The sequence below is a fragment of the Crinia signifera genome, chromosome 8 (genome assembly GCF_055691185.1).
Source record: "Crinia signifera chromosome 8, ASM5569118v1, whole genome shotgun sequence".
Lineage (NCBI taxonomy): Eukaryota > Metazoa > Chordata > Amphibia > Anura > Myobatrachidae > Crinia > Crinia signifera.
Genome location: NC_139224.1, coordinates 29,721,278 through 29,738,294, shown reverse-complemented (window position 1 = coordinate 29,738,294; position 17,017 = coordinate 29,721,278). Strand labels below are relative to the sequence as shown.

At 36.9% G+C, this 17,017-nt stretch overlaps 1 protein-coding gene across 17 annotated transcripts in view; it reads right to left on the bottom strand.

Moving 5' to 3' along the window:
- The window catches only part of CADPS (calcium dependent secretion activator), a 388,847-nt gene that overhangs the window by 159,571 nt on the left and 212,259 nt on the right, over positions 1 to 17,017 (bottom strand). For all 17 annotated transcript variants that reach the window (XM_083156060.1, XM_083156054.1, XM_083156062.1 and 14 more), the window contains exons 12-13: positions 3,145 to 3,281; positions 404 to 591 (exon numbers count right to left, since the gene is read on the bottom strand). In XM_083156060.1, coding sequence (XP_083012186.1) covers positions 404 to 591; positions 3,145 to 3,281 — 325 coding nt within the window. The remainder of the gene's footprint in view (positions 1 to 403; positions 592 to 3,144; positions 3,282 to 17,017) is intronic.

Sequence of the window (17,017 nt, the reverse complement as noted above, 5' to 3'; positions counted from 1 at the left end):
CTTTTCCATTTTTTTTCCGATAGTTTTTCTTAAAGAGATCTTTTGCGAGTGTGGCCACACTGCAAGATCTCACAGAGTACACGTGGTACATCGTCCACCCTGCAGTTGTGCTAGACATTGTGGTTTGGAGATTATCTGAAAACATGGTATATTATTATATCCATCATTGTGGAACAAGATAGTAGGGTCTTTCGAGCAATGTTCATAAAGCTCAGTAAGAACGCATCAGTACGTGTGATTTGCACTTATATATATTTTCTCATTTGTAATGAATTAAATACAACAGTTAGAATGTTATATTTTACAGAAAAAAGCATTACATAAAGCATGGGGTGCAAAATGTTTATCAAGTTTGAAATAGAATTTCTAAAACCAAAGTTTTTACCATGTACGATTATTTTACCTGTTTCCATGTACATGTGATGCGCAGAAGGCAAAACTATAATGGAGCAAGGTTGGGTCAATCATGGCTCCGTTCTCTGCTCTCTCCAGTAAATCGCTAAGGTAACACAGGTGCCGGTGACATCCTCTCACTCCGTAACGTGCACAATATTCATCAAGGACGAACACCTGACCTGGACTGAACCAACCCTACAAAGGTAAAGATGGGATCATTAAAAGGTTTATAAGACAGGCACATAACTCACATACAGTGTGTGGGTTCCGTGACTTATTTCAAACTGAGAAATTACTAAATAAAACTCCATTGTCGCTTTTTACTAGGTGATGGTGAAGATTTAATTAATTCTAATTTTAAAACCGGAGTCTTAGTAACTGTGGTGCATGTAGCCGCCTCTCCCAGAGGTTCCGCAGGATGTGTCAAACAACCGTCAAATTAAAATTGTTTAACTTTTATAAATTAGAGATGGCGCAAAAATATACAATACATATGCACTCCACTTCTCTATTGGAATTCTGCAGCACTACTTATTGACCACACATGTGTGGCGGTCATTGCCAGGGGAACTTCTGTGAAGTGTAGCCCATGTTCTACATCAGCTAAGGCTATTTGAAGATGCTGTGCTTTCAGGGGAAAAGCTCCAGAATTAATTGCTCTTGGTAAATCCGACAGACTAGCAGACCCCAAAAAAACTTACAGATGCAGCGCTGCTCGTTATTGCAGGGGGCTGGTGATAGAATCCGCCATCCATCGGAAGGGGGCGCACACGCACAAGACGATCACGCACCCCGATCTGACGGAGCTCCCCGCTGCTGTCCGCCACCTCCCACTGCCTGCCCGCACCCCCTCCCCTAACCCTGCCTGTCTCCCTGAAGCAGAGACGGGCAGGGTTTCTGCCGCCGAGCGACTGGGACAGAATGCGTGTGAGACCCCCGCGCGTCCCAGTCTGATGGAGTCCCTCTCAACCAGCGCTCGCCAGCGGGAACATTCTGGTGAGCGCTGGGGCTAAATAAGAGGGGCTCCATCTGTAAGTCCCCAGAGGGTCCTTAATATTTGCAGTTTTACCCCATAACGAGTGGTTTTGGAGGAAATCCTCTAACTATTATTCGATAGACTCAAAGCTTAATTTTTTTTTACCAGTTTAAATTCAGGCACGATTTTTACTGGCTGTCAGTTAATTTTATATAGTTTGTAAGCTATGAGGAGAGTACACTTTCAGAATAACCTATGATCCATGAAAACATAGCAGAGACTGAGTTAACAGTTTAATTATAGCTCTCCAATATAGGTCATAGTTATGGTTTTAAACCCAGTCATAATTGATAGCTATAGCTCTTAGCATTGATTACAAATGGTCAATGAGTAGAGTACACAACACAACAGAGAGATTAGTAGGTAGCATTTAAGAGATGTTCTAAATAATAGAAGTGTTTGCACACCCACGGAACATCAAGCCTTCATGATAATCTCTAGCTATTCTTCGGATGAATGTCCCCGAGAATGAATTTGTATTTTTCCATATAGTTCCTAGCACGATAAAGGCTTGTACTTAGTTATTTAATGACAGATTAGAGGCATGGTAAACATACAGCACTGCGGTTTCAACAACTACAGACTCCCACCATAGGAGAGTTTCAGCTCCAACCGTTGACTTTAATGCGTAACTAAATGCAGAAACAAATTTTGATATGCTATAAGAAACGGAACTATATATGTGGACCTTAAATTAAAATTTGAAACCAGCATTTTTTCAGATACTACAAATGCCATATAGCTGTGACAGTTCATCCCTCGTAAAAGACATCCAATTGTGTTCTCAGCAAAGTTCTGGCTGGTTAATGGGCAGCAAGAGAACAGACTTGTGGAAATGTAGCCAAATGAACTCATTATTCGGAGTTGTATGAATGCACCAATTGAAACCAATCTCAGGTAGATCTCCTGCACATAGCCTATACAGGGTAGGTGTAAGTGATGATAAGTATGGTGATTGCTGTTCTGGTGTAGTGGGGAGGTGGAATTGGATATTTGCATATTTATTAAGCAGTGAGTACAGTCACATTAGCATTATGTTTCCAATTCATTCAGACTCTGTTCATCGCATTATGTACAACTCATAAACCGGTCCAGTGGGTTTTAATCAGCAACTGCTGCCTTCCATTTTATTCTCAGAAAAGACAGATAGCAAATGAGAATAAGGGCACTTGTCTAAGGCCTTCTTCACATAACATACCTCCCAACTGTTCAGATTTTTAGGAATGGTCACACCCTTCCACCTGTGGGCCGCTGGGGGGATGGTGGGTAAAGTTGGTGGGGGGGGGGACACAGTTTCACAGCAGGTCAATAGATACCAGCAACTACACAGTGCACCCTCAGAGTGATGAAGACAGGTCAGATTGAGATCACGTGCCTCCCCATCAGGCCACATCTGCTTTTGGGTACGCACAAGGATTCCCGAATTTGAAATTCCATATTTTGGGAGGTATGGCAGAAAAAGGGATGACTTTTTGTAATATCCATTGTTATGTACTGAATTATGTAGTAAAGGTTTTGTACAGATATTGCATGAATGTTTAGCAATTATGGTATTTCTTCTCGCCCCGCGTAAATCAACCATTTGTACAAACGCTAAATACAGTTTTAGATTAAGTTTTTTGTTCTTTGGGATTAATCGTAAAAAGACTTGTGTAATGTAGATCGACAAATGATATACCGTACCAAGATGGACTCCACCAAGAATTACTCACCAAGCAAGAGTATGAATCATTGAGTCTGTGGTCCAAGGTGAGCCTCTGAACCATCTCAAATAGGGTGGCGTGGTCAAAGTTACATGGGTTTGACGAGATAAATTCATCCATGCCATGTTTTTGAGCTCGGTCGGCATCTGTTTATTTACATGTATAGAGAAAAATAGAGTTTAGAGGAATAAAAACAATACATATATTTCTTTTTTATTATAATTTTTTTTTTGGTTTTATTCAACCCTACAAAGATAAATAAAAAAACCTGATGGCAAAAAAATATAATATATATATATTTATTATGTAAAAATAACCTAGGCGGTAATTTATTATTCATTTTTGTTACTATATATGTAGTATTATTTATTCATTTATGAACTTATTAGGTGGACATGACAATAGAGTTTAATCCAATTACAGATTCAAGCAGTGCAAACATTTATGTTAACTTTTTAAGTTCAAAATTAAGAGTAAGAGAAAGAGCCAGAATTCAGCGTTGAAGGGGTCATTTACGGCAAGCAGTGCACCCATACATCCGTCTGCAAATGCTCATATTGTCCTAGTGTGTTTATCTATCATTGGTACACAAAGAAAAGAGCATCTCTGGTAGCAAAAGGGCTGGAGCTTACATAAACACTGTGGAGTTGATGAAGGAGTAAAAAGAGTGGAGAAATGGAGCAGTAGAGAAGTTGCGAACTATCAATCTTGAGGAAGCACTTATCAACTACACTCTATAAAATGTAAGTTAGGTGCTGATTGGTTGCTATGGGCAACTTTACTCCTGGCTCACTTCTCCACTCTTTTCACTGACTGATACATCAAACCCTAGATGACAGATGTTTTAGGACTAAGCATGTATGCTTGCTGAGGAGCATTTTCTGGTATTGGTATTTAGGTACCCAGACGATTGAAGTAGCTCATGTCACATATGGTCAACCTCCACATTGCAGGAAGGTATACAGAGATAACAACCATTCTGCAAGATAGTCTCGGCTATGATAGTGTTCTACGTGAATCATACAATAACCAGCCATACACTTTTTTCTGCTCACTGAGCTTATGGCTGGCAGAAACGGCGAAGATTTTTTGCAAAATGGTCTTGAAGAGTTTGCGTAGCAATGTCAAAAAGTTTACTGTGCACATAAGCTCACTTTGGCAGGTGGTGAGTTTGACTGGAGCAATATACCTCTGAAACCATGGAGCAAACTGTAAGGTGAGCTCAAGGAAGGCAGGAACCTTATGTTGACTAAGAATTGTGGTTTAGCTATGATCTTACTGCAAAAAAGGATTATTTACTGTATAATCATTATGCTCTCGTCTACTATCCCAAAAATGTCTGTGAAGCTCCTAAATTTAGGAGCATTCTCCCAGCTAATGCGATACTACACTCTTAACCTCGCCACTCTGTCATAGACCTCCTCGAGTGCAGAAAGTAGGTATGTAAACATTACCAGCAGTGCGAGAGCAACCGTTGGATACACCCTATTATAGAGTATCTTTAACTGAAATCTGCGGGCAGGTTTTTCTTTTTGAACAATGACCTTTTTGAACTACACTTTTTTTTTTTAATCATTTTTTCTTTTTTTCTCAAAAAAACCTGTGTGGAAAGAGACAGACAGAAAGCCTTCCACAGACCCATCCAAAGTGCAGAAAAGTGGGTGTCTGGGAAAACACCCATCAGTTTGGATGTTGGTGCACATTCATATTTATGGTTCACGGCTTGATGTAAATGACCCTTAAAGTATTTACAAAACTTTTCTTCCTAATCAGACAATCTCACTTTCAATGATCCTATTTTTTAATTAAAGTTTAATGCTTGTTTAGACAGATATTATTTACATCTTAGGTTTTCTTAGATACAGATTAAATGAATATTTCATTTTTTTTTTTATAATTATATTTATATTTTATTTATACAGTGCATAAACTATGTTTTGTCAGAAATATTTATTTTGCTTCATATTCTTCATTGGAATTATCAAAGAATCCCCACACTCACAACAAACTATTAGTGCATAACCAATGAATTTAAAATATGAGTCAAGACAAAGCAAATCTTGGGTCATTGAAAGCCTATAATGAAAGACATACAGTAGTCATATTGATGCAAAATAAATCTGTTAATATGCATCTAACTACTACTAAATGTTCAGAACCAATGAACTATTTCACAGGCTTCTGCAAATCACTAATGATCATAGTACGCCAGGATTTAAAAGGAATTTTTCCCGAAATTTGTAATCATTTTTATTTATTATAGAACAAGAACTGTAATATAAACGTAATAAAAGGATAATACATTTTTTTTAATAAAATAGTTTTTGCCAAATGAAATGTTGCTTTAATAAAAGGTTATATAGTATCTGATATACATAACCTGTATTCTGGCAAAGGGCAATTTAAAGGTAAAATGGGGACTTTAGAACTAAAAATGCAAATTATTCAGGGTGTTACAATTCTGTGTGTATGTATGCGTAAGTGTGTGTGTGTGTGTATATATATATATATATATATATATATATATATATATATATACACACACATATACACACACACACATATATATTATTTATATAAAAATAAAAAGGAAAAAATAAAGTCACATTCTATAAGTTTTGCAGATGTAAAAAGGGAGACAGAACCACGGGGGGAAAAAATGTGGCTAATTGTGCTGAAAAATCCTCATTCCTGACGACTGCTGAGAAACACTCACTCTCCCGCTGTGCCCGCTGCCAACATTCTATGGCTCAAGTGGGTAATCTTCTAGGAGATTTAAATGTAAAATGCACGACTGCAGCAATAGTTCTCTGCAGACATCCAATGTAGACGTCAAACTACTACATATATATCGCAAAATAGCTTTTGATAAATGAACTATTACAATGTTACAGAACATTCTCTGCTTAAAAAGCTAATGACAAAGTCTTTTTAAATTAAAATTTAGTTCTGCCGATAGACATGTGGAAATGCTACTGCAAAATAAGAAAATAAAACAAAATAAATTAAAATTAGTTTTGGTAATACATACTTAAACATATAAAATAAACATAACTTCTACCCATAACTAAATGTAATATATTCGCTTGATTTTTAAAGGACTTGGGAATTGGAAACTATGGGCCGGATTTCAAGTTAAACGTAAACGTGACACTTTTGCGAACATGCAATATGGTTCCAATATGGTGGCTGTATTTTTGAGTAGTATACATCTAGCGTATACATATGTCAGGCTTTAAATACATCTGTTACCATTATCTTGGTAATACACATTTTCCACCAAAAACTCGGGTCAGGCCCAGTAATTAAACACGGTTTCAAATCACTTCACAGCAACTTGAAACCCAGCTCACATAAGAGCTATAACTGGACCTAGTTTAGTGGTAGTGGGTCTTCCCTCTGGAGATGCATCGCCAAGTGCCAACAAACACTGGTAAGTCGGCTCAATATACACTTTTACCATGACCCAGTTCACTTGTTTACACCGCAGGTCTGACTTGGGAGCTACCAGGGTGAGATTTTTGGGTCACTGGACCCAGTTATTTTTCAAAAACCCTTTTACACCACCCTGTGACCCAGGATGCCCTAGCAGTAGCAGGATATTGGGTGGGATAGGGTATCACTTAGAAAAGGCTATGAAAAAATAACTTCCAAAAAGTTATTGCAAAGTAAAAATCGGACATGTCTCTATGGGACATGGTTAACTTATGTCTCTCTGAACGTGAACGCCCCGGATTCACCTCTCATAGAGGGAGAATTATCAAAGCTTGGGGAGAGATATTGTCAAGCAATCAGATCCAGTGAAGGCTGCAGAGGTGAAGCTGCAGTACAGGTCAAAATTTAAATAGGGGATGAAGAGGAACTGCCACCAACTGCCATTCCAAACTGACTCATTGGCAGTGGGTGTGGCTCCTCTATTTGAATTTTGAACTGAGCTGTAGCCCAACCTCTGGAGCCATCACTCGTGGTTAGTATTTGATCTCTCTATTCTTTATTTCTCTCCAAGTTTAGAAAACCTGTCCTACTGAGTGCACTGGGTTAGCTGCATATGGTATGCTTAAGTCAGGCATCAATTTCCTGTGAGTTGCATTTTTACATGGCACAAAAGGACTTACATCCAACTGTAAATAAGGCCCAAGACAACAAGGGATCTACATACAGTACAAAAAAAACAGACACCAAACAAGTTTCCGGAGCTGAATATTAGAGGTGATCATGTGATGTTTGATTATAGTCACAAAAAAAGTCACACAAAAGTGCTTAACAGTACAGAGTGGCACAAAATACTTGTTTTATTACCTATTATCATATATACATAAGAGCTATAAGTGTGCGAAAGTTCTTTCTTATATATATAACCATTACTTTGCTGTGAAGGCTCTCACTCTCTCTCTCTCGAGTACTTTGCCATAGACTAAAGTTCTTTATGGACATTACAATTGAGAGAGACATCTGCAGATCGATACTACATACTACCAACATGAGATAAGTGGCAGGGCATATAGAAACACATACAGGAGAAAATGTGTGTATTTCTTATATCTTTTGTGTTAATCTCACTGGATGATGTCACTGAGGGCTTAATTTCTTTATCAGTGATGTCACCGGGGGAAGGATACACACTGCTTTGCTATAAGTCCGCACATATTTTGACATACATAAATAGGCACACATGTAGACACACAGTTTTGGGGGTTTGCTATTGCTAAACAGTTCACTTTTAACAGTGGTCAATTTCTGTATAATACTGCAAATATATGTAATAGGAAAAAATATATACAGTATATAATGTGTGTGTGATATATGCACAGATATCTATCTATATTAAAGGGCAACAGAATATGCTGCGCTATATAAGAAACTGTAAATAAATAAATATAATAACTCATATAATGTGATCACGAAACCTAAAAAAATGAAAAAGTTGAGATGTTGCTCATAGCCCATATTTTACCTTTATTTATCTAGTACATTTTTATTAAAGTATATTAAATTTGACTGCTACCAATAGCATTAAGATCTCAGTTATCATGCTCTAGATGTGAAATAAAAAAAAAAAAAAAAAATATATATATATATATAGTAGTAGTATGAATATGATTGGTTGATAAATAATACACCCCTATTTTTATTTTTCCCAGAAACCTTAGTTAATCTACTCAAGGTCTTTTAATGTGAATAGTTATTTTAGTAATGTTTATTTTTGCTTCTTACATAGTTATAATTGTCCTGCATTTGTAAATCCTGCAGCCACCAATTGCTACGATTGATCGATCCAGTAATTAGTAAAACACATATTATTTAGACCTTTATTAACTACACATTTATTTGTTTACTGGCTGATTTGCAGTTTGTAATAAACTAATATAATAATTTATTATTATTATTATAATTATTATTAGTATTATTAATAATAATATTATAGTAATAGTCCTGCAGCCACAGGTTGCTATGATTGATGGAACCATCCAGTATTAGTAAAAATACACATATAAAACATTATAAAAACTAAAAAAAAAAATGTACTGGCTGAATTTTAGTTTTATTTAATCAAAAAACGAATAGCAATTAAATAATAATAATACTATTAATTATAGTATTATTAAAATACTAAGAATAATACTATGGAAAGTTCAAGTACTGTAATTATCCTATATTATAAATAATTTTCTGTTTTAAATAATACTCTGAAATTATCAAATAACAACAGCAATAACAAAATAATACAAAGCGTACATGTCAGCCGGTATGTTTTATTCAAAACTTGTTCATCTTTAATGAGCATCTAATTCAGAAAGACAGTTCATGGGAACATATGTCAATAGTTGCATGCTTTTTTTGTGATTTGCGCACATTTTGCTCATGCTAATGTGGAATGTTAAAATCGTGTTTCATGCTTTTGGGCTTGGATAGGCAAGCCAGTAAATGAAGCTTTACAGGAAGCCTCCGACTGCCAAAACGCCTGAAACGTAAAACGTGAATGTAGCAGGTACCAGTTGATCATACAAGAAAAAAATGTAGCAGTGATCTGAATGAAGTGTTAAGAGATTTATGTCAAGCAGAACAAACAATCAAAATCTCACAAGATAGCGAATGGTGCAAAGTACTGAGATTTCAATCCAAGAAGTCCATTCATTCGTTCTCTCATTCATCCTTTCCCTTTTTATTTATTTATATATAGAAATTTTTTTTTTAGCTTTTTTTTTTCTCCTGTTATAAAAAAAAATAGCAAACTCCAGCTTGTTTTCATATTGCAGCACTTTGCTGGAGTCCTATACAGACACCCAAAAAAAAGAATATTCTTCTGCTTAAAGAAGTGGAGATTAAATTCTGCCTGCTATCCAAGGGGAATGTCAGTAACATAAAAGAGAGAAAGAAAGAAGGAAGGGAGAGGAGTATTGTAGTCATGGTCAGGAGTGACATCACCTGCTCCGTCTCATATCGCATTCAAAATACTCCAAATACATATTTGCCAACTCTCGTGACCGGTAGATCTAATGCCCCCCTCGGGTGTTAAAAAGAGCAACAAAATAAACAGAAATGTAAAGCAATAAACATAAAGAAACATTTTCTATAAACAAACTAAATATTCACAAATAGCAACATAGAAATTGGAATAAAACATATAATTTATCAGATCATCAGCGAATGGAAACCACTAAATTTATTCTAAAACATAATTTATTATTGCAGCTTTCTAAATTAAAGGCACTCAAACCTCAATTGTTTGTCTGTATTTGTAATTTGCACAGGTCAATATATATATATTTTTATTGTAGCATTGTGTCTAGTCAACAAGCTTTGTATAAGGGGAACCTTACTCTTCCTTTCATGACAACAGCAAGCGGGACACCAAGGGCCGAAAGTTATAGAGTGTGAGAATCAGAAAGGGTGGAGATTTTGGGAGAATTTATCATATTTTTTAAAGCAGCAATCATTTTCACTGAAAAATCAGGTAGATTTTGCAATGTAATTGATTGCCGCTTTAAACTGGAAACTCTCCCCAAATCTCTCCCTTTCTGATTCTCACACCCTATTCCATTTGGCCCCAACTTTGCATTAATGATATGGAAAATAAACCAGATACAGTATATGTAAATGATGTGTCACTAGGGAATTATCAATCTTGTAAACAGAGGCAGGTGGAGACTCCCATATCCAAAATGGTAGGGATCAGAAGAGATTTCTGTATTTTAGAATACTGGCATAACATAATGTGATATCTTGGGGATGGGAGCCAAGTCTACACACAAAATGCATTTATGTTTCGTATACACCTTATAGGCATAGCGTAAGACTAGTTTTATACAATAGTTTTTAATCATTTTGTGCATGAAAGTTTGTGTACATTGCACCATCAGAAGACAAAGATTTCACTATATAAATTGTTTGATTTCCAAATATTTTGGCTATCAAGAGTTTAAGATATACTGTTGGAGACTCAATCTGTACCGAGGTACTGTAACAATGAAAGAATGGATCTTGATATCTGGAAAATCTAGCACAGGAATATATGCTTGTACTGTCTCTGTGTGTGTGTCTGTGTTTATACTGTATATATATATATATATATATATATATATATATATATATATATATATATATCAAACGATGTGGCGTGCACACACTCTCTTATTCATTCGCCGGGGTGCCCGCTCCAATATACAGGTATGCAGTCACGATAAGAAGCTGCACACGCCGGACTTGTCAATGTGAAATAATTTCAGCCAACCATGCCGGTTATCAGCGACGTTTCGGGATTTTATTTCCCGTCCTCAGGCTTACTCAGGTTCACTTGTATAAGCCTGAGGACGGGAAATAAAATCCCGAAACGTCGCTGATAACCGTCATGGTTGGCTGAAATTATTTCACATTGACAAGTCCGGCGTGTGCAGCTTCTTATCGTGACTATATATATATATATATATATATATATATATACAGGAGGCTTGTGGAGCGGCACTCAGGTAGCAGATGTAGCAATAATCGACACTACAATGTCATCAGTTTCAACGTTTCAGTGCTCTATTTTATTGGCACTATCGTCAGGATACAACCAGTGAATGCAAACATGATTTCTTATATAACACCACTACTGCATGGGGGAGGGAACATCCGGCCACTCCCACCTGTCAATCAGGGGGTAGTTACATCATCGGATACTTCACCGCCCTCCAATACACTAATCACCACACAAATAACAAACAAATGTATGTCACTATAAAAATGAAACATACAGAATAACAATACATATATATACAACAATAGAAAAATAGAAAAATGACACTGAACAATATTGAGTAGACTGAACCGTGTAAGTCAGAGGTTATTTGCACGGTTCAGTCTGCTCAATATTGTTCAGTGTCATTTTTCTATTGTTGTATATATATGTATTGTTATTCTGTATGTTTCATTTTTATAGTGACATACATTTGTTTGTTATTTGTGTGGTGATTAGTGTATTGGAGGGCGGTGAAGTATCCGATGATGTAACTACCCCTTGATTGACAGGTGGGAGTGGCAGGATGTTCCCTCCCCCATGCACTAGTGGTGTTATATAAGAAATCATGTTTGCATTCACTGGTTGTATCCTGATGATAGTGCCAATAAAATAGAGCACTGAAACGTTGAAACTGATGACATTGTAGTGTCAATTATTGCTACATCTACTACCTGAGTGCCGCTCCACAAGCCTCCTGTATTTCCTGCTTTTTCTACAAAGCTGAGAAGGCACCAGGGCAAGTTACCTAGCTCTCAGCACAGAGTGCTGGTCCATCTGCTGATTTTTATATATATATATATATATATATATATATATATATATATATATATATATATATACATACACACACAAAGTAGTACCTGCACTCGCTTTTACCGGTGGTCAGCGAGTGCGTACGCGTGTGTGCAAAAAATGTAGAAGGGCAATTTAATAAATTATGGGGTAAGAGTGCTTTTAAAATTGGAAGACTAACAATATATTACCAGTGCTTTCAAAAACTGATGCATGGTAAATCTGAATTGTTGGAATTACAAATGCAAATAAGATGACAGGTTTGGTCAAGTGTTCCCCTTAAAATCATATATGCCGTAAATCACCTTTGTTTTAAAACTTTCTGTGTGTGTGTGTATATACATATATATTTACTAAACTTTTCTATTATAAGGCTGTATTTAAAATGTCTGTGAACATGTTAAAAAAAGTTTTATAACTAAAGTTAGTTAATGCCTTATGACTGCTATTGGCTTCTGTGACATCATAAAATATTTAGCCAATAGATATACAGTATGTCTACACCAAATGGTCGGGACACTCAATATTCGGGCATAAAGAACACTGTTGCAAAACACTCAAATATTTATTTTTGAATTCTCCTTTATGACATAATTAAAGATAACTTCAGTTAAAGGCACTGTAACCCAAAACGGGAATTTGCTTAATTATGCCTATAGCAAGAAAGTGCAAATTCCACAGGTTTATTTTTCTGTTACGCAAGACGCAAGGGTTTTTGGGAAGACTTTAGCGGTCTTTGATGCAAAGACAAACAAATATAGCATTATAGTTGATAGTATTTGGAGTTAGTAACATAGTAATTAAGGCTGAAAAAATATGTTAGTCCATCGAGTTCAACCTATTATAAACACATTTATATAATTTAAGAAAACGGCAACTGGAATATTATTATGTATTCAGCTATTTGCATTTCTATTGGACAATTCAAAACTAGGGTTAGTGTGCCTTTAATGTTGTGTTTCCTGACTTATTGCATATTACAAGCATGAATTTGAACCCATCCATGCGACCCATTGGAACAACCAATGAATTGAAAAAATCAAAAAAGACTGTAAATTAAAAAGTGCAAATGCCTGGTGCTGTGCAAGATGATCTTGATGCAAGCATTATGCAATCCATGTGATGATCAATTGTTAATATAATAAGAATAATAAGAAAAATAATAATAATAGAAATAATAATAAAAAATAACTAAAATGAAGACGCAGCTGTATTGGGTTAAAAAAAAAATAAAAAATAAGCAAAAAAACAAAAAAACAATCTGGATTAAGAGCATCAGGTGATGCTTTAGTACAAGCCAAGGAGAGAAGGCAATTATGCAAACATCACATGCATCCTAATTTCAGTATGGAAACTTACAACTCAAACCTAAATTTAGGAAAACATGAATAGTCGTACTACAAATCTAAACATGAGATAGATTTAATAAAAAAAGCACATTGCGTATGTCAGATAATCTGGTCAGATTATCTGAGCTGTGCTATCTATAGGGAAGCACTTACCCTTCAGTCCAGCTAGAAGTTAGCAGGGTAAGAAGAAACAAACCAGAACAACATAAAGACTCAGGAAAGCAGACAGGGGCCCTAGTTTAGCAAGTTAAAGTACTAGGGTTCAGGCAAAGAATGAAAAAGAAAACTTTTTGAATTTCTAGTCAATTTTTTTTTTACAGCATGAAAACAAATCTATGATAAAAATGATTTATTTTGCAATAGTAGAAGTGCCTGATCATTAAAGATATGTAAAAAAAATGCAATTTAATTCAAGAGGATCAAACATGAATGTGAAAATCAAATTATAGAGCATTTTTATTTTAACAAAAAAAAAAAAGATATATATTGGATTTTTCAATGGTATTTCTGGGCATGTGTTTGATTGAATGTTCTACTGCGACAAACAGGACAGACAGGTGCTTGCAAACAGGTGGTCACTTTTATGAAGCTTACGGTAAGCAATATCTTGGTGTGTTTTCTCAATGACATCCCATGGCATCATGGATATCATCTCTTTATTACAGGTGTACAGATAGATAAGAGACACAGGACAGAAAATAAAAAGAGAAGTAGGGGAGGAATTGGACTGATTCTCGTTTAGCTAAATAAAAGTGATTTGTGGAGTCACACAAATGAATGAATAGCAGGATCTAAATATTAGATTTCAAATGCAAAAATGGAGTTCACCCTTAGTTTCAGAGCTGCCTTTTCAGTCACATGACGCGTTTCGTTGACAAGTCAAAACTCAGTAAACTGTAGTTAGGCTAGAATTCGATGCAAGATATCCATATTATAAAATTATATTCATGAACCCCCCCTAGACAGCTCTGAAAAGGTGAGTGAACTACTTCTTTCTCTGCAATATAACACATTTTGAAATGCTTTAGGGCTGGATTCTAGGCGGAGAGAAGCTCATCTATGGTTCTAGGTCACGCTAAACACACAAATATATAAAATATACAGCACAGAGAAAAAACAAGGAAATTCTAGTAACAATGTTATAATCAGAGAGAGAGAGAGAGAGAGAGAGAGAGAGAGAGAGAGCGCGTAAGAGAGGAGAGAGAAAGAGAGAGAGGAAGAGGAAGAAAAACAATATAACCTTACCTTTCTGAAAAGAAAAGATTAAAGGTTGTAAAAATGCAATACTGGATTTTTGCAAAGTTAAATGTGGAATGAGTGATTCAAAGAGGAGGCAGCCATTTTGTGGGCTGGACAGATATTCATAAGATTTTCTACCATTTCACTTGGAGGTAGCGCTATCACTGAGCTATGCCGTGATGTAATTGGCCGATGATGAATTGATAGGTTGTAGGCTCATGAATTGTGGTTTAACCGAAGAATGGCGGTCTCTGTGCATAACTTTTAGGTATATTTTCCAAAATGTTTGCATAATAGTCACGTGAGAAACGCAGCAAACTGTCCCATCTAGTCTGTGATTTTATCCTACTGTACATTACCCTACGTTATTATTAACTGTTTGTGACCTTCTTTATATATTTGTAAGCCAAAGGTGGTCCTTTATCTGATAATGCTCCATGAATAAGGCGAACATCATTTAGTCATTTCTTTTTTTTACAACTAATTTTGAGATGAGAAAAGTCCTGGTTGAAGGAAGTGGTGACGACGTTCATGGCCTCCAGGAGGCCAAAGCCAGCCTAAGCTGAGCCACTATACCAGCTGGATGGTGTGGCCACGACTCTTCAGGCATTGCCAAATTCTTCACAGAAGCTCAGCATCTATAGAGGAGGCCCAACAGTCACAATGTACTATTCCCCGCCACACACACCGGACACATTCCCCCTTTGTGCTGGGGCATGAAATTGCTCATGGCAGCCTTGGGACTAATATATCTAAAGGACGCTTTCCTGCATCAGCTCTTTCTTGGTAGAGAAGTTATTTCATGGTTGTGCTAATTATACTTTCAACTGGGATTTAATTTAGTTTCTTGGTTGCCATTTTTGAGGTGCAGTACCCTGACCCTACTTTTGTTTTACCTTAGCTAGCAGGACTTCTCCCAGTCTGTCATTTAAATGGTGAAGCAGCAGGCCAAAGATTTGCATTTTACAGACTCCTGGCCCTACAGTGTCAGCATCTGTGGCTTAGTAAGGTGGTGTCATTTGGACAGTTAAAACACTGAATAAGAGACACTATATCACTTGATTTGGGGATGAGGCAGAGCTGAATATACATCTGTTTTTGGAGAGTATCTTGCATATTTCCACAATTCTCGGGAACAAAGTGATCACTAGTACAGGCTATACCAATCCATAGACATTTTATTGAAAATCCAATTGGTGTAATGGTTAGCATTAATACCAGCATTAGCCTTAACAGTGTGCTGTTTGTATATTCTCCCCATACTTGGGTGTGATTCCACTAGGTATTCTGGTTTCCACCCACAATCCAAAAATATATTAACAGGGTTATCTGGCTTCCAATAAAAAAATAACCCTAGTGTGTGTCTGCATGTACATGTATGTAAGGAAGACTGGATGGGCCAAGTGGTTCTTATCTGCATTCAAATTCTGTGTTTGGATGTTAAAGTGGTGGTACTGAGTCGGAGCAGGGTAATCTCGCAAAATTAAAGTTTTGCAAGGAAGACCTGAAAGGGCAGGTCATGCAGGATTATACTGGATATGCCTAATTGGAAGCATATCATTTGCACTAAGTAAAGGCATGAGGTGTGCAAATGGTGCCACCACCCAGGGGGTAAGGCCAAGAGGTCTGTTTCTGCCCAGAGGCATCTGTGTTTGCCTTGCGGGTCTCCTGTAAATCAGATGTTCCAGGAGCTCAACTTCATGGTCCTGGCAGCCAGGACTTCTACTAGACCTCATGCAGGGGTGTAACTAGAACTTTGTGGGCCCTAAGCAACACATTGAAGGGTCCATGGTCTCACTTATTCTTCAGACACACCTCTTCAGAGCAGTTATTAATTTGAAGCTCCATAATAGTGCCCTAGTTCATTTCTAAACCATAATAGTGCTCTTGTACATAGTGTTTCGCATTACAGTGCCCACCTCACACTAAAAATATAATATCACACAATACAGACTGCTCAATGGAGCAGACCCAATTGCTTAGAAGGCAGATCTTGGATCTCAGCTAGATACACACAATCCAGCACTGTCCATTTATATCTGTATAAGAATCTGATCAAACAGCAAATTAACCAGGGGCGGATTTAGGGAGGAGGGCGCCCCTAGGCACAACAATAATGTTTACTAAGTAGGACAGTTATAGGGGCAGTATCTGCATGTCCTATCCATTTACACTCTATTTAAGATAGAATATAGTACAGTACAGTGGATATTTTGCAGTTATTGGTACATTTTGGGCTGACAGTACCATCACAGGAATCCAAGTGCCGCCCCCCAAACATGTGCCGCCCCTAGGCCGGTGCCTCACGTGCCTAATGGGAAATTCGGCTCTGAAATTAACACACACACTTCTGATTAACCCTATGTCCCTTGTACCTTTAAACCCATTTAATGGTATCTAGCTTTAAGTCATTCCTGGCACAGGCTCAGTACCTTCCCATAGCCCTCTGTAATGAAACTGCGCTCACATTTACCTAGGAAGCCTAGGCAGCATGTCTGGG